Below are 23,687 nucleotides of genomic sequence, written 5' to 3'. Positions count from 1 at the left end.
TGGTGTGTGTTTGTGTTTGTTGGTGTTTTTAACAGTAAACTTTGGCAGAAGAGTAGCCTTCAGCAGTGTGTGGACCCAGTGTGACAGGCGCTCAGTAACACAGCCAGGCCTGTGTCCAGAGTTTTGGACTCTGAGTGGCATGCATCCTGCTCCGGCCCACCCTTCCTCCCTTGTTTTAGAGCTGGCCTTCTTGGATGTCTAACCCTGGAGGCTTGATCTCCTGTTGTCAGCTCCAGAGAAACATGTCTCTTCTTGATCATCATGACTGTTTTTTTTATAGTTTCTCCTATAAATTGTGGAACTTGGCCCATCAACTTGCTTTTATCCAGTGTATATTATTTATTAAATGCATGAAGAGAAAAAAATAAAAAGATGAAGCTGTTAAAAACATGCCAAAATTTATATTTTCAAAAGACCAAAATTTGGTCTTCCCCGCTAAAATGACCCCTTTAGATTTATCGATTATTGTCTGCACAGGAACTTCTCCATCCATATTTCACTGTCCATCCACTTGCCAAAGGGCTTATGGTGTTCAAAAATATTTTGATTTGAAATTAGTTAACATGAGTCTGTAAAATCAAGAAGTTGAACAGATAATCTGAGTCCAGGAAAATACTTGTTTAAGAAATATGCCAAAAAGTTAACTTTCTGTAATTACGTACCTGACTTAGTACCGTACACGACAGTTGCAGGGCACGGGATTCAGCACACTTGGTGTTTAGACCAGGAAACGGTAAAGCGGTCAGGCATTCCCGTCAGCCAGGACTGGGCCGGGCGTCCGTGGATCGCCGAAACTTGCATGTTTCACATGGGCGCCGTCAACGTTGCTGACCCTCTGTTTCCCTTAAGCTCTGCCGAGACCACATGGGTAGAGTTTCTAGCTACTGAGTCAGATTTGGAGTCTGAAGAGGTTGGGGGCAGCTTTTGAGACATCAACTTAAAAAGGGGCCTCAAGCCTGGAGCCGTTAGACAAGCCACAGAGGGACGGACTTGGAGATCCTGAGGGGAGAGATGGTGCCGCCGCCCGTTTCTCCCGGACTTCTCCCCGTTCACTCTTTCGCTTAAAGAACACGCCCCCCTCCACCGCTTCAAAAAAGGCCATTTGGCTGAATCGTTTCTGAGTGTTACTGTCTGCTGCCGCAGTAAGTCTGCATCTCTTTTGGACTTCCATAGTTTTTTTCTTTTTTTTTTTTTTAAACACATTTGACTCATACTGAGTGCAGAGATAATAGAAGAAATTGTCCTTTATACTTTATAGTCAGTTAATTTGATTTTCTATATCAAGAGCATCACTGCTTATTTTGTGTGATTCTTGGTTTAAATAGGGTTTTGTTTCTGGAAATAGAACTGCCATATGACCCAGCAATCCCACTCCTGGGCATACACACCAAGGAAACTAGATCTGAAAGAGACACGTGCACCCCAATGTTCATTGCAGCACTGTTTATAATAGCCAGGACATGGAAGCAACCTAGATGCCCATCAGCAGACGAATGGATAAGGAAGCTATGGTACATATACGCCATGGAATATTACTCAGCCATTAAAAAGAATTCATTTGAATCAATTCTAATGAGATGGATGAAACTGGAGCCCATTATACAGAGTGAAGTAAGCCAGAAAGATAAAGAACATTACAGCATACTAATGCATATATATGGAATTTAGAAAGATGGTAACGATAACCCTATATGCAAAACAGAAAAAGAGACACAGATGTACAGAACAGACTTTCGGACTCTGTGGGAGAAGGAGAGGGTGGGATGTTCTGAGAGAATAGCATTGAAACATGTATATGATCTAGGGTGAAACAGATCACCAGCCCAGGCTGGATGCATGAGACAAGTGCTCGGGCCTGGTGCACTGGGAAGACCCAGAGGGATCCGATGGAGAGGGAGGCGGGAGGGGGGATTGGGATGGGGAACACATGTAAATCTATGGCTGATTCATGTCAATGTATGGCAAAAACCACTACAATATTGTAAAGTAATTAGCCTCCAACTAATAAATGAAAAAAAAAAAGGGTTTTGTTTAATTTACAATTTGTGGTACTTGCCCTTTTAAGAGAAAAATAAATCACAGAAACATGCTAATATTAGGGATTAATAATTTTTAAAGGAACTTAATATTTACATTATGCTTTCAGACCCCTCACTAACGATTAAAAATATGCCACAAAATGCTAAAATAATCTCAAATCACCAATGGGATACTTGTTTGGCGTACTTATCAATACAGAGAGGATGGACAGATAATATTTTAATAGTATTTCCAACAATAAACAACAAGGAATTTTTGCTTAATCCAAAGTTAACCAGGAAAATCCCTTTTATTCAAATACTTCTTAAATATCGCGCATCAATTTCCAGTACTTGAATTTTTCCTGAGCCCCTAAGCACCATTTAGGATACACAAAGAAGGCCAATGTGCTTTATTCTTCTCTGTTACCTGAGTGTGGATACAACGGTTTAACTCCTTGCTCTGGAGACACTGGGAGCCACTGCTATGGAGTTGCCTGGGGAAGGATGGCAGAAGTGATCTGGAGAAAACACTACAGATGGCTCTCTTGCCCAGGTTTTGTGAGCAGAGGTGTAGGGAGGAGAGTCTGGATCCCTGCCGGACTTGGTGTCCATAGCCGTGTGCCTCCCCCACCCCTGCAGGGCCTCCCCAGAGACCATGGCCGTCTACGCGGCCAGGCTCCTGCGACCAGCTGTGGAGCAGGCTCTTAGAACTTGACATTACGTCTAAATCGAGTATTGCTCCTTCAGTGTTTATTTAGCTGATTAAAAATTCGGTATGTGCTCTGGATGGGAGTGAGCAGAAAGAGCCACCAGAGGTGCACTTTGAAGAACTTGCCTGCTGTCACTCACAATGACCTTTTTGCATTTCCCCGCCCCCCCATAAGAGTTTGTAGATGAGGACAAGGACACCTTTGTCTTTTTCAAGCTCAGTGAGCACTGAAGCCCTTTTCAGATCTCTGCCTGTTCTCTCTGGTGCTGCTCACTATTAACAAAAGAGCCACCTGACAGGTGATGCAGAGCTTCCACCCACGACGTGCTCTGTCTGTACCGTTCTTGCCTAAGCATACATAGGTTACTTAAGAGAATAATAACTGACAGTAATGGGAAAGAAGAAGAGTCCTATCAAAATGGGCTGGCACAAGGTCTACTTAATTGATGTTCTTAGCAAATATGAGTTTTCCAGAGAGTTTAAAGAGGATTTGGAGCTAGGGAAGTTAACCTCTGTTTCTGTCCAAGCCAACAGCTACACAAGGTGGAGGAAAGCTTCCAGCACAAGCCCATCGGAGATCCAGTCAGTCCCAGCACACAGAGGTGGGTTGAAATGGAATCGTTGTAGAAGGTCAGATTGTCAAAGTTAGGCATACAAATAGCATTGGTTTCTAGGGTTGATGCTGAGATCTCCCAAAACATTAACCTTTGGCTAAATAGATGAGAATTAATCAGTCCTAAGCTCAGAAGGAAGGCTCAGCCTGTAGAAGGTGGACTAGATGGAGACCCTCAATTTCAAAAGCGTGAGCGCTGGCCCGTGTACACACATGTATACGTGACATAACATTTACCTTCAAATCGTATCTCCATGAGACTTTCCAAAATGGTCCTTTTATTCTTCTGTCTTTTGATGATAACAGTTCTTGAACATACCAGTCTCTGAGTGCTAGAACTATCAGGAATGGTCAAATAAATGGACAAGATACATCTTACTACCAATGAGTGCATGGGGTCAGGTTGCACAGTGACCCACCACCTGTGACGTGTTCAGACTGGACCTCGGATGCAGGGAGAAACACAAGTCAAAGTTGCCCGACGTTGTGACTGTGAATGCAGTTATTTGAGCCCAGAGTCTTACCATGCTTCCTGAGGTCAAACTCTCTGAGCGCTTCCTTTATCATGTTGTTTGGGAGCAGCTTTTATCACCCTTTTTCCATTTTCAAAGACATGGAATATGTTTCTGGTAAAATTTTGAATAGTATCATCTCTGCCGCCTCTTGCTATTCTTGAAAAGTATTTTTTGTGTTGAAAGAACTTTGCCTTCTTCAATTCATCTTCTTTGAGGGTAGCTCTGTGTGGTCCAGGAACAAAGCTATACAGTGAAAGAAGAGAAACAACATAGAAGATAAATATTACCATGTCAGCTGGAACAGACTCTGTATTAACCTGTCTTCCTAAATGATCATGTACCCATTCTTTGTTTTAGCCTTCCTTCAGGGTAAGTGTATTAAGATGATTCAACTGGGGATTTACACTGCACAGGTATATCAGAAGTGGATGAATAAGACACCTTGTCAAAGTACGCAAAAGTCTAATTTTGTAACAGCAACGTTTCTTCTTCATGGAGCATGTTCTACCCAGAACTTCGTATGATTGGCTTCTGTTTACTCAGATTTTGGTTCGAATGGTACCTCATTAGAGACCACCATGTGTATAGTTGTCCCCGTCCCAGACACTTAGAACTATAGGCTCTTACTTTTTTCCTAACACTTAACCACTATCTGAATTTTTACTTGTAAACCTTGTGATTTCCCCATCCTCCCACCATCCCAGACGGAAAGTGTCATGAAACCATATCTGGTGACTGTGGTAACCCCAGGAAACCAGAGGAGTGCGTAGCACTTGTTAGCTGTCAGCATTGATCTAGTGAAAGCATATGGATGAATTCCTCTTCCTTCCCCCTTCTTTCCTCCTCTTTCCCTCCCATCCACCCATCATCCGTCCACCCGAAGGTTCACGCTCTAACGAAAGCACTGTGTTAGGTAGTGGGGGATACAGACCTAACGCCTGGTCTGGCAGGCATGCAGGTGTTTGGTTGGGAGTCAAGAGTAATCCAACAAAAAAGTGGAGCTAGGGTCAGACTCGGAGAGGCCTTGAATGCCAGAGCGGCGAGTCAGGGAAGTCAGAAGCCGAGTGCAGCTGACCACAAGCCCGAGCCTGTCCCGTCGAGCTTTCTGTGCTGGTGGAAAGGTCCCGTGAGCTGCACCGGCCAGTACGGCAGCCGCTGCCCCACGTGCAACTGAGCACTTGAAATGTGCCTAGTGTGATGAGGAAGTGAATTTTTAGTTTCATTTAGTTGAAAGCTGGTGGCAACGGAAGTGGACAGTGTGGAACGGGAACTGTTTCAGACCTTATCTTACAGGGAGGCCGTGGAAAGAGCCGTGAGTCCTGAAACATTCTTGTATTCTAGGTCCTCTAGTTATTAGCTGAGCAGCCCACTTAACTAGAGGGATCCTTCTTTCTTCAGGTGTAAAGAGACTAAAAACCCACCAATGCTGTGAGTGACAGAGCCCCGTGGTGTCAGCTGCTTAGAGGTGAGTGTGGGACTCGGGAGGCAGAGCTGAGGCTACAACCAGATTCTTCTGGGAGTTTAAGAGTCCTGTGTTACTTCCGTGAAACTAGGTTTTTACCCAGGAAACTATGGAGGACTCTCACGATATTTGGAATAAGAAAGTGAAATGATGAAGTCATGCTGTCAGAAGACCTGGATACACGGGTGCAGGACCGCAGGAGGGCAGGTTGCCAGGGGCAGAAGTTAGGAAGCCATGAGCTCTCCGTAAATATTTTTAAATAAATGAGAGGGGCCTGGTGGCATAAGAGAGGCTAGCTGCATTTTGATTGTGGAAGAGTCATACATAAGAACTCCAGAATGTTGAGACCGTGAGGACAGCAGCTGCCATTCACCACATCCACCACAGTCCCTTCCTTTGCATTTGGATTTCTCTGCTTTGTCCCGCTGTCAGTCCGATCTCTCTCACAAAAGCATCGTGATTTAGAAAATGAGTAAGTAAAGGACGTAAAAAGAAGCTGAAGTTATCTTGCTGTCCCCTTTGTCTCTCACACACTCACCACGCTTTCTTCTTCATCTGCAGTGAGGGCGGGGGCTAAGGGAGACCTCAGACCAACAGAGAGGTCCTGCGACACAGACCCCGAGGCGTCTGAGCGTGTACACTGCGTCTGGGCTTCTGTCCGTGCTCACGAATGTGCTGTGTCGACTGACAAGCTCCTTCAGTCACCAGGAATAGCAGCCCTGGCGTAACTCCAGGGCAAACGCAATTTCCTCACACCTTCCTCTGTTGCGCTTCTCTCTATATTTTCTTGTTAAAGTGAAAAGTGAAAGTCGCTCAGTCACTCTTTGCAACCCTGTGGACTCTACGGTCCATGGAATTCTCCAGGCCAGACACTGGAGTGGGTGGCCTTTCTGGTCTCCAGGGGATCTTCCCAACCCAGGGATTGAACCCAGGTCTCCCACGTTGCGGGCAGATGCTTTCCCAGCTGAGCTACCAAGGAAGCCCAAGAATACTGGAGTGAGTAGCCTATCCCTTCTCCAGGGATCTTCCCGACCCAGGAATCAAACCGTAGTCTCCCACATTGCAGGCGGATTCTTTACCAACTGAGCAATGAGGGAAGCCCCATTTTCTGGTTAACTTCCAGACTAAATGTTACGGACTCAAATCCTCCAAGGTGGTAACTGTCTATATGCCCGAACCATGGCCCCGCCGATCGTGAGGGGACATTGTCTCCGGTCTGGGACACACTGTTTCCACGGTTGAGTTTCCCTTGTCTATACTGCTTTCTCCCCTCCAGCCTCACTCTCTCCCTTTGTATTTGATCCTTTTTACAGCAAATTTAACTGTCTTTGTCTTCCTCCTCCCTCTTTGTTAAGAAAAAGTTAAATTCCTTCTATAGCATTGTAATGCTACCCTTCCCCCTCAAATATTTTTACTCTTAAAAGGGTTGAACATAATAAACGCTGTATCTCTGAATCCTCCATCTTTTCCACCGTATCATATATGGAGTTTGTAATTGGTTAAGTGCTCGGTAACAATCATTTGATTATTCCAGGAATCACAGAGACTTTCCGATTTTCTTACTCTCATTCTATGTTGTTCAGATACTTCTTTGCTGATGGGTAATTTCAATAGGATGTAGTCAACATGAAGAAACAAGAATGAAATACCATCCATTCATTTTGCAGTTGTGCCCAGCTCCAGTAAAACTTGGGAAAGAAAAATGGGTGGGACTATTTGCAGATTTCATTCCTCTGTGATCACAGATTCCTTCAACTATGCATACAGCCAGGAATCAGTCAAGCTGCATTTATTAGTTGACTGGATGCAGTGGAGTGGAAAATGCAGGCAAGATGGCTTTTAGTTCAAGAATTCTTTTCATCTTACACATTTTGTGTGTCTAAAGAAAACACTTTGGAGATTAGAATTACAACAGATGTGTAGTCACATGGCACTGGTAACCGGGTCCATTTTAACAGTTCAGTTCTTGTGGTTCTGGCCTGCCTGCTGTCGCTTCCAAGTCTGGCAGGAGTGCTTGCCTGCCTAGATGCAGAGGCAGGTGGCTTCTGGTCTTCTCTCTGAGTGGATGTAGGTGCTTATAGTCTCTCCCTCATGGGCATCCGTTTCCTTGGTTGCTTGTGGTTTGGTTCAGTGTCTTTTTGTTTTTTTTCCATTGGAGAAGAACCAGCTTCAATCTGTATTTCTCATAATCTGACAGTGGAATGACCTCCTTTCTCATGCAAGTCATTCTGAGGACAAAGGAAGTCATCCTGGTGGCCAGGCCCCTTGCTGCAAGGCATTCTCATCTCCCTCAATCCCACATGCCCAGCTCTTGAAAGGTTCAGGCAGGGAGTTTCAGAAGCAGCCGTGTGGCTTGTTACCTTTTATTACGGTCTTTGATGACGTAGGAAACACCCGGGGAGTCTTGGTCGAACACACTGTCAGGGAATCACCAACAGCAGTGTGGATCTGTCTCCTCCATATGCCCGGCATTTCCTGGCATCTCACCCTTCCAGGTATGCAGGAGAATCCGAGCAGGGGGCCACAGAGGACGAGATGGCTGGATGGCATCACCAACTCGATGGACATGAGTTTGAGGGAACTCCGGGAGTTGGTGATGGACAGGGAGGCCTGGCGTGCTGCAGTCCATGCGGTTGCAGAGAGTCGGACACGACTGAGCGGCTGAACTGAACTGAGTGTATCTTAGGGAAAAGTGCAGAAGCAGGAGAAAATGCAGGGTGGGAAGGTTTTCCAAAAATGTCTTTAATTTTGATAGGCTGGCTCCCACGTGGGCCTTGCAGTTACCTATAATATATGAAGCCTGATATACATGCAAACTCGAGGGCGCTTTCCACGCTGCCAGACACCTGCAGCAGGGGGAGCCCTGCCCCTCCTGGACTGACCGCGCCGGCTTGTTGCGCCTGACTTCAGAAGCATTTGGTGCTGGACAGTTCCTCTGCCTCCCAGCAAGGTGAGGCGCCTCCAGGCAGAGGCTTCTTGCAGCTTCTGGAGCCAAATCAGGGGGGCTCTCCAGCCCATCACTGCGCGGGGACGCATCCTCCTCACAGCGAGAGAGGCCACACTCAGAGGCGTCTGTCTCAGCCTCGACTGGGGCACTCTGACTTCAGCTGTACGTGGGGAACGTGTGTTAGTACACTGTGATTTACACTGACACACACTAAAAAAACACTCTCCTAACTGCTTGATTTCAATTATTTCTAATTTTAAAAATAAGTAATATTTGTACATGCAAAGGATATGATCTATATGTATATTATTGTTTTAAAATAACTAGCTTTTGCCTTTGTTGCTGGCAATTTTTTAAATTAAGATATTTTAAAAAGTAAGTTCTACTCTCATTCCATTCTTTGAGTATTTCTGTTTTTGTCCTATAGCACTTGAATTTTTTTTAATTATTTTTTAATTACATTTTTACACCTTTAAAAAAATTGAAGTATAGTTAATTTACAATGTTGTGTTAGTTTCTGTTTTTTTATTGAAGTATTTTTTTACTGAAGTATTTTAAAAGTTTTTAATTGAAATATAGTTGATTTACAATGTTGTGTTAATTTCTGGCATAGAGCAAAGTGATTTAGTTACACACACACACACACACACATTCTTTTTTTAAATATTCCTTTCCATTGGATTCCCTTCCATCCAATATCATAGGGTACTGAATATAGTTATTTGTGTTATACAGTGGGACCTTGTTATTTAATTTTTTTAGTATATATTTTCTATTACATCTTAAGAACAATGTCTACCTCATTAGCTTTTAAAGTTTAAAAGATTCCCTGACATACCATGGAAAAGTGTATGGAGGTTCCTCAAAAAATTAAAAATAGAACCACCATATGATTCAGCAATTGTACTTTTGGGTATTTTCCTGAAGAAGATGAAAACACTAATTTGAAAAAATGTATGTTCACTGCAGCACTATATACAATACCCAAGATGTGTAAGCAACCTAAGTGTCCATCAATAGATGAATGGATAAGATGTGGAATTTATACACAATGGAATATTACTCAGTGATAAAAAGAAAGAAATCTGGCCATTTGTAACATGGATGGACCTAGAGAGTATTATGCTAAGTGTAATATGTCAGACAGAGAAAGGTAAACACTATGTGATTTCATTTACATGTGGAATCTAAAAAGCAAAGCACATGAACAAAATACCCAGAAACAGATTCATCAATAGGAAGTGGTGGTTGCTAGACAGGAGGGTGTGTAGGAGGGTGGGCAAAACAGGTGAAGGGGATTAAGAGGCACAAACTTCTAGTTATAAAATAAAAAAGAAGTCATGCGGATGCAACATACAGAATATAGGATATAGTCAATAATATTGTTATAATTTTAAGTGGTGACAGAGAATAGCTAGACTTATCATGGTGATCATCTAGTAATGTATACAAATGTTGAACCACTGTGTTGTACACATGAAACTAATATAACATTGAATGTCAAAGAAATTTCCCTAACACAGAATTAAAACTATGAACTTTGCTAAAATATGAATTCTGAAGCAAGCATCCCACAAATTTTGGCATGTAGTATTTTGATTGTTATGTACTTCTAACAATATTTCTAAGTTTTATTATGAACTTTTTCATTAGTTATTTAGAAATGTGATTTTGATTTAAAAATATATGGGCTGTGAAAATATTGCATGTATGAATTTCTAACTTAATTGTGATAAATTTGGACTGTATGAAGCCACTTCTTAGAGATTTGTTGATAGTTGCTTTATAAATAAAATTGCACAGTAGACATCTGTACACTCTACCCTGATGACTCTACCCTGATGGAGAGTCATTAACATTCCATTTGTTCAGAAGAATGTCTCATTTTTCTGTGCAGAATTCTATATGAGTCTATTCAATCAAGCTTGTTACTTATGATTAAACCACTTTAATTTTTGTCTGCTTGACCTAACAGTATTCAAACTGATGTACTAAAATCTCCAACCCTGATGATATTTTAACGGCTGCTACTCCTTTTTCAATTTTCACTTTGTACATTTCAATATTATTTTATGAAAGTGTTACTTAGTCATGTCCGACTCTGCGACCCCATGGACTGTAGCCCACCAGGCTCCTCTGTCCGTGGGATTTTCCAGGCAAGAATACTGGAGTGGGTTGCCATTTCCTTCTCCAAGGGGATCTCCCAGACACAGGGATTGAACCCAGGTCTCCTGCACTGCAGGCAGACTTTACCGTCTGAACCACCAGGGAAGCCCCTCATATAAATTTAGAATTGTTATATCTTCATCATGAATTAAACACTTTATCATCATGTAGTGATCATGTACTCTATCCATACAAAATGGTTTTGTTTAGAAGTATATTTTATCTGACTGACTTCACTTAGAAACTAACACAACATTGTAAATCAACTATACTTCAATAAAATAAAAAAAAATTTAAGTATATTTTATTGGATATAAGGCTATTCCAGTTTTCTTTTTAAAATATTTGCCTACTATACTTTTTTCCATAAGTTTACTTTCAACTTTCCCTTGCCCTTATCTTCTGGCTTGTCCTTATCTTAAAAACAGTTATAGCTGGATTTTATTTTGTTCTCTTAAATCTACTAAGTGTAACTGACATGCTTAATCTGTGTATTTTTATTATGATTGCTGACATATAGAAATGGACTGGATTCTGCTATCTTACTTTGTGCTTACTACTTCTATTTTTCCTTTCTTGCTTTTTTATTTTAAAAATATTATATTGCTTGTTTTCATTTCATTTTCTGTCCCTGCATTGAAGCTCAAGGCTTCATTTTTTAATAACCAAAAGATAATTGCATTGTTTGGTGTCTTTTCTCATGTTTATTGATAAATAATAAATATTTATCAATACACATTTACAGTCTTAGTACAACTTGTATTTTTTTTTTTTCCTGTTAAAAACACTGAAAGACAGTTTTTCTAAGCTGGCAAAACTTTCCTTCCATTATTTAGAAGGTTCTCAATAGCTCTGTGGCTTCTACTGCTGCTCCTGATTATTCAGCTGTCAGCCTAATTATAGTTTCTCTGCGGATCTCCTCTTTCTGGCTGCTTTTAAGTTTTGTTCATCCTGGTGTTCCGCATTCCCCTGCACCATTCGAACTGTTTTTTGTTTTTTTCTATTTATCCCGCCTGTTACACCTTGCATTTGTTTCATCTTTTAATTCATGTCTGTCATGAGTTCTTTTTTATTTGATGTTTTTTTGGCTATGCTGGGTCTTTGTTGCTCTTTTGAGTAGGCTTCCCCTGACTGTGGCAAGCAGGGGCTCCTCTTCACTGGGGGCTTCTCACTGCGATGACTTCACCTGCTGCATTCTGAACAACTTCTTTAGCTTTATTTTCCAGTTCTTTATGTTTCTCTTCAGATGTGTCTATTGCTCTGTTTAATCCAGCCATTGAATTTTACAAGTTATCTTTTTATTTTGAAAATGGTCAAGTTTGCAGAATATTGTAGAGAACAGAGAACCATGGGTAAATACCAATATACCTTTCATCTAAGTGGTCTTCCCACCTATTATTGCCTCACTACCCAGTGTGTGTACACATATATACATTTTGTTGTTGTTCAGCTGCTAAGTTGTGTCTGACTCTTTGCGACCCCATGGACTGTATAGCATGTCCTCCACTATCTCCTGGAGTTTGCTCAAGTTCATGACCATTGATTCGGTGATGCTGTCTAACAATCTCATCCTCTGTTGCCCCCTTTTCCTATTGCTTTCGATCTTTCCCAGCATCAGAGTCTTTTCCAGTGAGTCAGCTTTCACATCACATGGCCAAAGTATTGGAGCTTCAGCAGTAGATCTTCCAACGAATATTCAGGGTTGGGTTGATTTCCTTTAGGACTGACTGATCTCCTTGCTGTCCAAGGGACTCTCAAGAATCTTTTTCAGCACCATAGTTTAAAGAGCATCAATTCTTCGGTGCTGAGCCTTCTTTATGGTCCAACTCTCACATCTCTACATGACTACTGGAAAAAACATAGCACTGACTATACAGACTTTTGTCAGCAAAATGATGTCTCTGCTTTCTAATATGCTGTCTAGGTTGGTCATACCTTTCCTTCCAAGGAGCAAGCGTCTTTTAATTTCAGGGCTGCAGTCACCATCTAGTGATTTTGGAGCCCAAGGAAAGAAAATCTGTCACTGTTTCCACTTTTGCCCCATCTATTTGTCATGAAGTGATGGGACCAGGTGCCATGATCTTAGTCTTCTAAATGTTGAGTTTCAACCAGCTTTTTCACTCTCCTCTTTCACTCTTATCAGGAGGCTCTTTAGTTCCTCTTCACTTTCTGCCATGAATCGTTATCAACTGCCTATCTGAGGTTGTTGATATTTTTCCCAGCAATCTTGATTTCAGCTTGTGATCATCAAGTCTGGTATTTTGCATGATGTACTCTGTGCAGAAGTTAAATAAGCAGGGTGACAATATACAGCCTTGTCTTACTCCTTACACACATACATATATGTGTGTGTGTGTGTGTGTGTGTGTATGCATATATACTTATATATGCACACACACACGCTTTGCTTCTTTTTATGAAACCATCTGAAAGTAGGTTATAGCCATCATGCATGTTCCTCTTAAATACTTTTCAGCATAACTCTCTCAAGAACAAAGACATTCTCTTATACAAACATACACTATCACCACGCCTAAGTAAATTCACATGAATTAATAATATCACAGAACATATTTTCATACTCAAGTTTCCCCAGTTATGTATGTTCAGCCACTCAGTTGTGTCCAACTCTTTGTGACCCCATGGGCTGTAGCCCAACAGGCTTCTCTGTCCACAGGTTTTTCCTGGCAAGAATACTGGAATGGGTTGCCATTTCTCCAGATGTCATTAATACAGGCTTTTTTTTTTTCTCCTCTAGGATCCAATCAAGGTTCACTCCACCCCACTTGGCTATTTTGTCTGTAGTCTCTCCCATCCTAGGACATTACCCCACATCCCTCTGCTGTTCATGATGTTGACACCTAGAAAGAATATAGGTGGGCTGCTTTGAAGGACGGTCCACATTCTGGAATTGTCCCATGGTTTCCTCATTATTTGACTTGGGTCAAAGCTCTCCAGCCAGAATCCCACATTTGGTGCTGTGTCTCCCCTGCCTCCCCTGAGGAGATACAGAGTGTCAGATCCTGGTTACAGTGGGTGTGGCCCGACCTCAGCAGGAAAATGTTCTTCCCTTGTTTGTAATTAGTAAGCGTGGGAGGGCTTCTCTGGGGCTGGAAATAGTCACCGACTGGGTTTAGCATTCCTTGATCTTTGCCTGACTCAGTTATTACAACAGAGGTTACAAGCTCATGGTTTTCTAATTCTACCACATCTTCTACATTTATTAGCTAGCATACTTGTATAAAAAAAGAACGTTTCTTCCCTTCCTCTCTTTTTGGGTATCTACATAGAGCTGCATATTTTTAAAAGTCAGTGTTGTGATCCATCACCATCATTATTCTTTCTGATGTTCAAATAGTCCAAAATCCTGCCAGTGGTAAACCCTTTCAAGAGAGCTCATTTGTCCTTTTGACATGACTGATTCTTTGCTACTTTCTTGTATAATGAATGCTCCAGGTTCACATTGCACTTGCCCTGTTACAGCCTCGGATTAGTTATTTCTCCAAGGAGCCCTGATTCCTTTCAATGGGAATGATTCTTAGAAAACAAGATCTGGTTATTTGGTGTGCTCATTGCCACAGGGGTGTCCCATTGGTTGTTTTAGTTCAACAATTAGATTTTCTGTCTTAAAAAACTGTTTTCAGTTCAACCTGGTCATTTTTTATTATCTCTTGTTCCCTCAACTTATATTTTATTGTCACATAGTGATAGATTTTTTCCAAATAGGATAGATGAAGAGGGAGAAAAGAAGGTGGGGGAAGAGGATGGCACATTCATTGTTCAAGTAAATACCAAGCAGGTTAATACCTTCGCACAAACTGTAGTGGGGGCTGCTGTGGGTCCGTAGAGCTGAGTCTGTTGCACTTTGCTTTGATATTTATTGGTGGATATTTGTTGATTGCACCTAGGAAGAAAAAGAAAATCTGTGAGGAGACTCTTATTCACAGCAATGAACATGACAGCAATCGGCTTTGCATGCAAAGCATCACATCACTGTTCTCAACATCCGTGAAAGAAAGACACCAACTAAGGTGGCCATATGAGATGAAAGCAGATTTCTCACCAGACTCTCTAAAACTAGGTCTAGAACTAGGTTCACGACTGCCAAATGTATAAGTAAAGAATTCAACTTACTTTTCAATAAGATGCTCTTAGCTGCTCAAGTCCATTAAACATTAGAGGAGATGGGCCCATCCTAACAGTCTGGCCTCTAAGTGACATGAACTAATCAGAATAGTTATTTTTTTTATTTGCTCCTTTGAAATGCCAAATTGCAAAAGGAGAAGGATATTCCCCTAACATTCTCTGTATCATGAAGAACAACAGTAACTGCAGTCCATTTTGGTTTTAATTCACTATGATTCATTTCATCTGAAATATATTATTTTTTCATAATATTAAAAGCATGCTTCTTCCAATACCATTTAAAACATTAAAAAGGCTTTTTTGATGAGAAACTTTTAAAAGGCATTATTTATTTCCTTGAAGCCTTCGATTTAATTGTGTGTTAAACATGATTAAACGTCTTGCTGGTGATCCTGGGTCATCGTAAGTTGCAAGCTGGCCCTGGGCTGTGGCCCAGCACCATCTCCCAGGTTGCTGTTGCAAACTGAACTGTGTGCGTCCAGACTGAACGGCCAAGGCTGGGATGTTTCCTTCATGCGCGTCTGATGTTTAACTTTCTGTCTTCACTCTAAATATCAGGTTGTCAGTCAGTAGTTTTGCTTAGAAAATATGCCTGTTCTGATGTGAATTGTGTCTGATAGCCAATTCTGTCACAGTAGTGTGTAAACAAGAGTCATGTGGAGAGGGAGCTGGATGCGCATGCCTGGGAGGGTTGGGACCAGATCTGTTTTGGTTCCTCCTTGATACCCCACCCCTCAACAGTGAGTGGCTCAAAGTAGGTACCTAATGTGCTGTGCGGTTATTTGCTTAGTCGCGTCTGACACTTTGTGACCTCGTAGACTGGAGCCTGTCCTCTGCCCATGGGAGTTTTCAGACAAGAACACTGGAGTGGGTTGCCATTTCTGCCTCCCAGGGATCTTCCCAACGCAGGGATCGAATCCACATATCCTGCATCTCCTGCATTGGCAGGCGGATTCTTTACCCCTGAGCCACCTGAAAAGCCCCTACATGTGTGTTAATATTGAAGAGGTGCGTGTGGGTCTGGGGGCCTGCTCTGAATGGAGGATGCGGGATTGAATATGATTATGTCAGAGTCATACTCTGGCCACCTGATGCGAAGAACTGACTCATTGGAAAAGACCCTGATGCTGGGAAAGATTGAGGGCAGGAGGAGAGGGGGACGACAGAGGATGAGATGGTTGGATGGCATCACCGACTCGATGGACATGAGAGGCCTGGTGTCCTGCAGTCCATGGGGTCGCAAAGAGTCAGACGTGACTGAGCGACTGAACTGAATGTCAAAGTCTTTTCAACTTTTTGTACTTTGAAAGCTATAATTTAAATGCTGGAGATTTCTAGATACTTTCTAGAAAAGTGGTGTCATGACTTTGACAAGCACTTTACATATTTCTCACCCACTCCAAGTGATTCTTCTTAAAGCATCTCCTCCCTCTCCCTGGGCGGTGGTGAGGGTGTCATTTACCTAATCATTCAGTTTGACTAGTTACCATGAAATGCCACTGAGAATTTTGTGGGACCAGGAAAGGAAATTCCATCTAAACTTCCTTTCAACTTTTTGCCTTATAAGAAGTGTTTCTTGACAAATTTCTCAGTCTTTCAAGGTGTTTTCTGTTCTGCTTTTCCATGAAAATGGGTTTATTTGCCATCGGCAGACTCTTGTAATTCAGGGTCTGGAACCATTGCAAGCCACAAGCAAGTTGCCACATAGTAAGGACAGGAGAACCCTTCTGTAGAGAGGGGAAGGAAGCAGGGGGAGGGGAATGCTAATAAGAAGAGTGCCTGGCTTTTCAGTGGCTGAGTTTCAAGGTGTTCTTTTGTTTTACCCTTACAAATGCCTTATGATTTCTTCTTTCCAAATGACCCCTGGCCTTCACTTATTTTTTTTCTGTCATTTTCCCAGCTCTTCTTTCTGGTTCCTATTCCAGAACCCATCCACAGAAGTTTTATTCTAGGAGCATATGGAACATAGGAGCATCCTGTATCAGTGTTTCTCAAACCATAATGTATATAGGAATCACTGGGGGTCTCGATAAAATGCAGATTCTGGAACAAAATGTCCAGAGTGGGGCAGGAGAGTCTGCATTTTTCACAAGCTCCCAGGAGATGCTGGGACGTTGGTCCTAGACTCACACCTAAAGTAGCAGAGAACTCAAGGACCCCATCGACCATTTCCCAAGGCCCCTCAGACCTCACCGGCCCTGACCAGTCAGGGTCTGTGCAGACTTAGCTGGTCTCACGGTGAATGTCAGTGACACGTCTGAGACATAGGATGCAGCACTGGGTGTCCGTTAGCCTGTGTGTTCACTTTCCCTCATCTGAACTCCAAAAGTAAAATTATCAGAAGTCTGACAGTGCTTTTTGACCTCCATAGCCATATCAGGACAGGGCTTCTCTGAATCCATCCTGCTGCATTTAAAATGAATTGCATACTTTCGAGACAAGCTCGTTCCAAGAAATACAACCCATGTTTCTTTTTTATGGGCAACAGTGACACTAATTACTGGCATCATAAAAAATCATTAATAAAGCTGAGAAAGTTTTGCAAGGATGCATCTTTCATTCTGACATGTAATGTGGTGCCTCCTAAAACTTCTAACTCTCCCTTTAGAACTTGTAAATGCAAAGCCAAGGATTGTTGAATTTTTCTCTAGCTCCCTCTCGGAGTGTTAACTGGTCAAACTTTCCATCAAAGGGCAGCGTGATAATGTTACATGGCAAGGGTTTCTACTTGGTAACTAGTATCCCGGCTATGATTTCACACTCCCAGACTACGCTGCTCCCTGCAGACAGATGTGTGAATAGCTGTTTGTTATGATTGCTTCTCCATAGGAACCACAGGCGTAAAAAAGAGGAGCCAGAGAATTCAATGCTTAGAAATCATAGGCTTCCTCCCTCCACCATCCATCATTCCCTATTTTCCTTTCTGACCCTGCAGCGCCCTTGAAGACAGAGGCTTTCCAGAATCCATGTCAGTTCATCAGCCCTTCTTTGGGAAACACCAAATATACTGAAATGTGCAAGAAATAATATGATTTTATGACTTACGCCTGACTGAGCTTATAAAAGCCTTCACAAACTTCACACCGTATCTGTGGTCAGGCTTATGAATGCGGCCAAGCTGGACCAAGTGGTGATCCAAAGGGTAGCTGGCTAGATCTTCCAGTTCTTGGTCATTCCAAGAAGGCCCAAGGGAAAACACAAATAGGACATAACCTTGACACTTGGCCCTCAGGGATTCTTTCTTTAAGGTTTCCCTGTCCAAGTGGCTGGTTTCCCCAGCAGATATCACAAAAATGACTTTATTTCTTCTCAGATTGGGTGCCCTCGAGAAGACATTGTCCAGAGTCCACTGTAAGGCATGACCAATAAAAGCATCTCCATCTAGTGGCTGAACGGATTCCTCCACGTGTCTCTTCATGAGGCGCTTACTCTTGTAGGTGGTCAGGTTGAATTCGCTTATAACAGGGCTCCTCTGAGTGTTGGGTAGGAAGTGAGGGGGACTGAGGCTTAATAGGGCCACCCGGTCTCCGGTGACAGAGGTCTCAGGCTCTGGGGTGATTTCGAAGTGATCCAACAGTGCTCCCAAGAATCCCCGTATGTCTTCAAATTCTGCGCTTCCCACGTGCCGGGAGCCGTCCAGAAGGAAAGCAGCGTCCACGTAAGATTGCACAGGGGGTGGTCTGGCTTGATGGCAAGAAGCATCCGGCTTGCACACATCTGCAGACCGAAAGTCATTTAGGGTTACTAAACAGAAACGGACAGAAAAAGGGAAGATAGCATCTCAAGCATTTCGACATTTGGAGTCTGCATGATCTTTGATGTTAATATAGTAACTAAATGACTTTGAGGTCAGCGACAGGAAGATTTCCTACTATGTGGTTTGCACTCTGATCCCCAAAGTACAGATTTTAAACCTAGCCCATGTGTGGAGTTCCATTCACTGACGCTATCTGACTCTTTGAAATTAGGTTGCTTTCAACAGAAGTTTCACCTTGGCTGCGTTTTAAGTTTATAAAGATTGACTTGATCTCATGTTTGCATGTGTGTTTACTGTATCATGACATAAAAAGAAATGACCTCTCTAATTGACAATATACAGGTTAAACCAAGGGCCCCTGTCATTCTGCACACGCTACCTTATTACGAAAAGAAATCTGCTTAAAATGTAAGACTGCAAAAAAGCAATGCATCTTTTATTTCAATTTAAATAAAGGTTTATAATTCAATGTCTTTATTTTTCTGTAGAGACATTAAGAACAGAGCTACCATTTATATATTATACCGATCAGTTGAAAGCTCAGTATGTGTTTATTAAATAAATGAATATAAATACTACATGTTAATGGGCTTTCATAAAATATGAGGTCATTTTAATGTGTGCATATCTCATTTTCTAAAAGAAAGTGTAGTAATAAAACAGAGAGTGCATTTTACTGAATCTGACCACAATACTCAGAGGAACAAAAAAAAAAACTTGGAAACGAAAGGATCTTAGAGGTCATCTAATCTCCTAATTTTACCAAAGAGCCTGAGGGCAGGACAATAAAATCATTTTGCCAAAGGACACATCCGCATTTCTAGAAGTATCTGCATATGAAGTCAGCGCTGTACTGTTTGAGGCAAGGCCAATGGTTCAGCAGGGTGGATAGGCCCACTGGCCTGAAAGTCAGGATATTTGGGCTCTGGTCTGGCTGTCCCCAGTAACAAATAAGCTGTGTGCCCCTGTCCAAGCCTCCACCGGGCCCCAGTTCCATAGAATGAGATGGTTGGATCAGATGCACCTAGGGAGCCCATATAGGGCCAACACTCTGCAATCCTACATTTTCAATAGCAGTTGATGGTTAAGGATGAGCATTAAAGAGACTTTTCTCTTTAAAAACCAAAGAGAAATGGAAAACTACGTATGTGGACAGCCAGTACTTAGACAAGGGTCCAGCCATGAATAAAAGCGATTAAATGAAAGGTTAATAAGCAGAGTGCAGATCCTTAATGGATGGAGCAAACTTCAGAACTCCAGTCTTGCTCACGGACTCAATAAAGATATAAACTCTGGGGACGCCCCTGGTGGTCCAGTGGCTAAGCTCCCAATGCAGGGGGGCCCGGGTTCGGCCCCTGGTGAGGGGACTAGATCCCACATGCCGCAGCTAAGAATTTGCATGTCACAACTAAAGATCCCGTGTGTTGCAACTAACACCCAGCACAGCCAAACAAATAAATACATATTTAAAACCAGCAGCCCGCCCATTTGCTCAGTTTTGTGGGGTTTCTTAATTGCGGGAAACAACAGCCAAAATACCTTCCATTTAGTGCCTCAAAGACAAAACAAGGCTTTAAACCAAGAAATGGAGCCCAGATCTATCTCCAGACACAAGCGGATAACTTCCGACCACAAATCACACTGGCGCATGTGTCACTGAGTCTGAACCCACAGCTGAGAACTCGAGGGGGAAGAATCTGCCTGCAGTGTGGTGAGCTCCTCCGGGCTGGGGGAAATGACTGATCAGAGGGCAGCAGAGGGCAAGACAGCAGGAAGAGAGCGTTATTGAGAGAGAATCCCACCTCTCTCTCAGAGTCGCCACCTGCCCAGGAGTCACTCATACGGCCAGAAGGAGCATCTCACTGACACATGCGGAGAAGGAGAGGAAATCACCGTTTCCTTCAAGGCCAAGTACAGAGTCTCAGGGAACAGCATAATGCGATCTGTGTTTCTCATAAACCGCAGGTGTCTTAAAACCAGCCTTCTTGATTTCGATTTGGCTGTGAGCAAATTATTTCACCTCATCTGTAAAATGGATCTAATAATCATTCAAAAATTTTAGGGCCATTATAAGGATCAAGTGAAACCATTACAAGGGTGTTTGGAATGCATTCCTTGTGGCTCAGCTGGTAAAGAATCTGCCTGCACTGCAGGAGACCTGGGTTTGATCCCTGGGTTGGGAAGATCTCCTGGAGAAGGGAAAGGCTACCCACTCCAGTATTCTGGCCTGGAGACTTCTATGGACTGTAAAGTCCATGGGGTCACAAAGAGTTGGACATGATTGATTGACTTGCACTACACTGCACTACACTTGGAATGCATTAAACCCAATAGCCTAAATATTAAATATCATCATCACCACCATCACTGTTTTATAAAGCAATTAGAACAGTGCGTGGCTAATAATGAATGTCTGATAACAGTTAGCAATCACACCCACCAGAAACCTCAGCGACTCCCACTCTTGTAATTATTAGCACGTTCAAATTATTAGAACACTCAAATGCAGGTTTTGGCCCATTCTCTAGCTAGAACTACATATTGGGGTAAACAGTCACAGGCAAATCAGCATCACAAATCTTTCTGATCCCTAACGTTTGGGGCTTTGAGAAAGCCTCTTTCCAATGAGAAATCCATTTCTGCTAACTCCCACTTCTACCATAAAGCATTTCTTTGGGACTGTGAACATTTGAGGTTTAGAAAGCTCATAAATGTATTTCACCGCACAAGGAAGTTAGCCATGAGGCAGGCTGAGTTTATTTCTAAAGATGATTCTTGTTTCCCAGAAGGTGCATGAGCTGAGAGGCTCTACCTGTGGATGAGGCTGTGTGGCAGGGTGAGCCCCGGGGAGACCCTCCCAAGACCACTCGCTGCTGCCGAGTTCCAGCCCCTCCTTTCCATGGTGACTCACTGCTGCTGAATGACCTGATCAAGTTACGCTCTCCCCAGGGGTCTCACCATAGCAGAAAGTACACCGCTGGAGTCCCTCGAGTGCTGGTACAGAGTCAGCTCCGGATGGGATAATAATGACTTGGAATCTGCCTGTGTCGTCAATCTGCAAAAAGCAGAATCGAGAAGAGCTTCATGGGTGGGGCTGCGGCACCTCCCAGGATGGTTCAGAGAGCTGAGACCTGCAGAGAGCAAAGGAGCCCCCTTCCTCTCAGAGGGTCCCCGGGAGGCAGAATGTCAGCAGGGCCTAAGAACACTGGTCTGGGTTTAACCCGTGACTTCCCCATTAGCTGGAGGACAAGCAGCTTTGCCCTTGTTTTCTCATCTGTGAAACAGAACAGTCACGTTACTCTTTAAAAGGGCAAGTGTGCACACAAAATGAGTTCATAACTGAAAAGCATGTTACTGGTATCAAGTAGGTACCACCAAAGTCTACCTTCGCGCCCAAGAAATGATGCTTTTGAACTGTGGTGTTGGAGGAGACTCTTGAGAGTCCCCTGGACTGCAAGGAGATCCAACCAGTCCATCCTAAAGGAGATCAGTCCTGGGTGTTCACTGGAAGGACTGATGCTGAAACTGAAACTCTAATCCTTTGGCCACCTGATGCAAAGAGTTGACTCATTTGAAAAGACCCTGATGCTGGGAAAGATTGAGGGCAGGAGAAGGGGACGACAGAGGATGAGGTGGTTGGATGGCATCACCGACTCAATGGACATGAGTTTGGGTGGACTCTGGGAGTTGGTGATGGACAGGGAGGCCTGGCATGCTGTGGTTCACGGGATCGCAAAGAGTCGGACGGGACTGAGCGACTGAACTGAACTGAAAAACGATACGTTTCTTGTAAGTATATTGTAAAGGGAGGCCCATTCTACACTAGAATTCTTCACATGCAGCAAATAAAAGTTCACCAGAGCTCGGGCCAGGTGCACTGGGAGGACCCAGGGGAATCCGGTGGGGGGGGAGGTGGGAGGGGGGATCGGGATGGGGAATACATGTAACTCCATGGCTGATTGATGTCAATGTATGACAAAACCCACTGCAATGTTGCGAAGTAATTAGCCTCCAACTAATAAAAATAATTGAAAAAATTTAAAAAAAAAAGTTTACCAGAATTAAGAGGTAATTGCCCAACAAATTTAAAGAAATAACCTTTGGGGCAAAACAAGGCTGAGGTTAAAGATTTTTCAATCAAAATAGCCTTGTGTTACAGCAGAAAGAATGGCTCATCACTCAGCTTCATGCTATCGTGAAAAAAGTCCAGGATGGGGGTTACACAATCTGTTCATTCAGGAACACAGGGAAACGAGCCCGTGTTGTCAGAGCAGCTTCGTCTGAGACCTGCCACAGGCGTCTACACTGGTTTTGAATTTCAGTTGGATTCTGCTGAACTCTCAGGCAAATGGAGATGTAGAAAAGTCACAATGGTTACGAAACAGATGACAGCTTTGTAACATGGCCTCCAAATAAAAGTGTATCATGTCATTAAAATTTTGAGCTCTGTTCCTAAAATACTAATAAATGACATATTTATGGCTGATTCATGTGGATATGTGGTGGAAAGCATCACAATAGTGTAATCATTCTCCAATTAAAAATAAATTCAAAAAGAAGCAGAGGGAAAAGGAAAAGTAGTAACATCATGTTTCTTGTGCAATGCCTGGTATTATGTCCCCATCGATTTGTTCTGAACCCCCTGGACATCCCTGCATAACTCCATCCTCTAGTTCAGTCCAGTTCAGTTCAGTCACTCAGTCGTGTCCGACTCTTTGCGACCCCATGAACTGCAGCACACCAGGCCTCTGTGTCCACCACCAACTCCTGGAGTTTACCCAGACTCATGTCCCTTGAGTCGGTGATGCCATCCAACAATCTCATCCTCTGTCATCCCCTTCTCCTCCTGCCCTCAATCCCTCCCAGCACCACGGTCTTTTCAAATGAGTCAGCTCTTTGCATCAGGTGGCCAAAATACTGGAGTTTCAGCTTCAGCATCAGTCCTTCCAATGAACACCCAGGACTGATCTCCTTTAGGATGGACTGGTTGGATCTCCTTGCAGTCCAAGGGACCCTCAAGAGTCTTCTCCAACACCACAGTTCAAAAGCATCAATTCTTCTGTGCTCAGCTTTCTTTATAGTCCAACTCTCACATCCATACGTGACCACTGGAAAAACCATAGCTTTGACTAGATGGACCTTTGTTGGCAAAGTAATGTCTCTGCTTTTTAATATGCTGTCTAGGTTGGTCATAACTTTCCTTCCAAGAAGTAAGCCATGAAATTAAAAGACACTTGCTCCATCCTCTAGTGGGTGAGGTCTTTTGGTTTTCTACTTACTCCGGTATCCCCAGGGTCTCGGATGGCACCTGGTATATCTGAGCTGCTCACTCAACATATGTAGGATGAATG

General features: G+C 43.0%; 1 protein-coding gene across 1 annotated transcript in view; it reads right to left on the bottom strand.

Moving 5' to 3' along the window:
- Positions 1 to 3,746: 3,746 nt before the first annotated feature.
- The window catches only part of COL6A6 (collagen type VI alpha 6 chain), a 106,244-nt gene continuing 86,303 nt past the window's right edge, over positions 3,747 to 23,687 (bottom strand). The window contains exons 33-36 of the mRNA XM_061167962.1: positions 21,295 to 21,391; positions 17,625 to 18,296; positions 14,241 to 14,337; positions 3,747 to 4,101 (exon numbers count right to left, since the gene is read on the bottom strand). Of these exons, the coding sequence (XP_061023945.1) occupies positions 3,882 to 4,101; positions 14,241 to 14,337; positions 17,625 to 18,296; positions 21,295 to 21,391 (1,086 nt within the window). The 3' untranslated portion in view covers positions 3,747 to 3,881. The remainder of the gene's footprint in view (positions 4,102 to 14,240; positions 14,338 to 17,624; positions 18,297 to 21,294; positions 21,392 to 23,687) is intronic.

This window comes from Dama dama, chromosome 19 (assembly GCF_033118175.1).
Source record: "Dama dama isolate Ldn47 chromosome 19, ASM3311817v1, whole genome shotgun sequence".
NCBI lineage: Eukaryota > Metazoa > Chordata > Mammalia > Artiodactyla > Cervidae > Dama > Dama dama.
The sequence above is the reverse complement of the archived record's forward strand: the minus strand, read 5'-3'. Positions and strand labels throughout refer to the sequence as shown.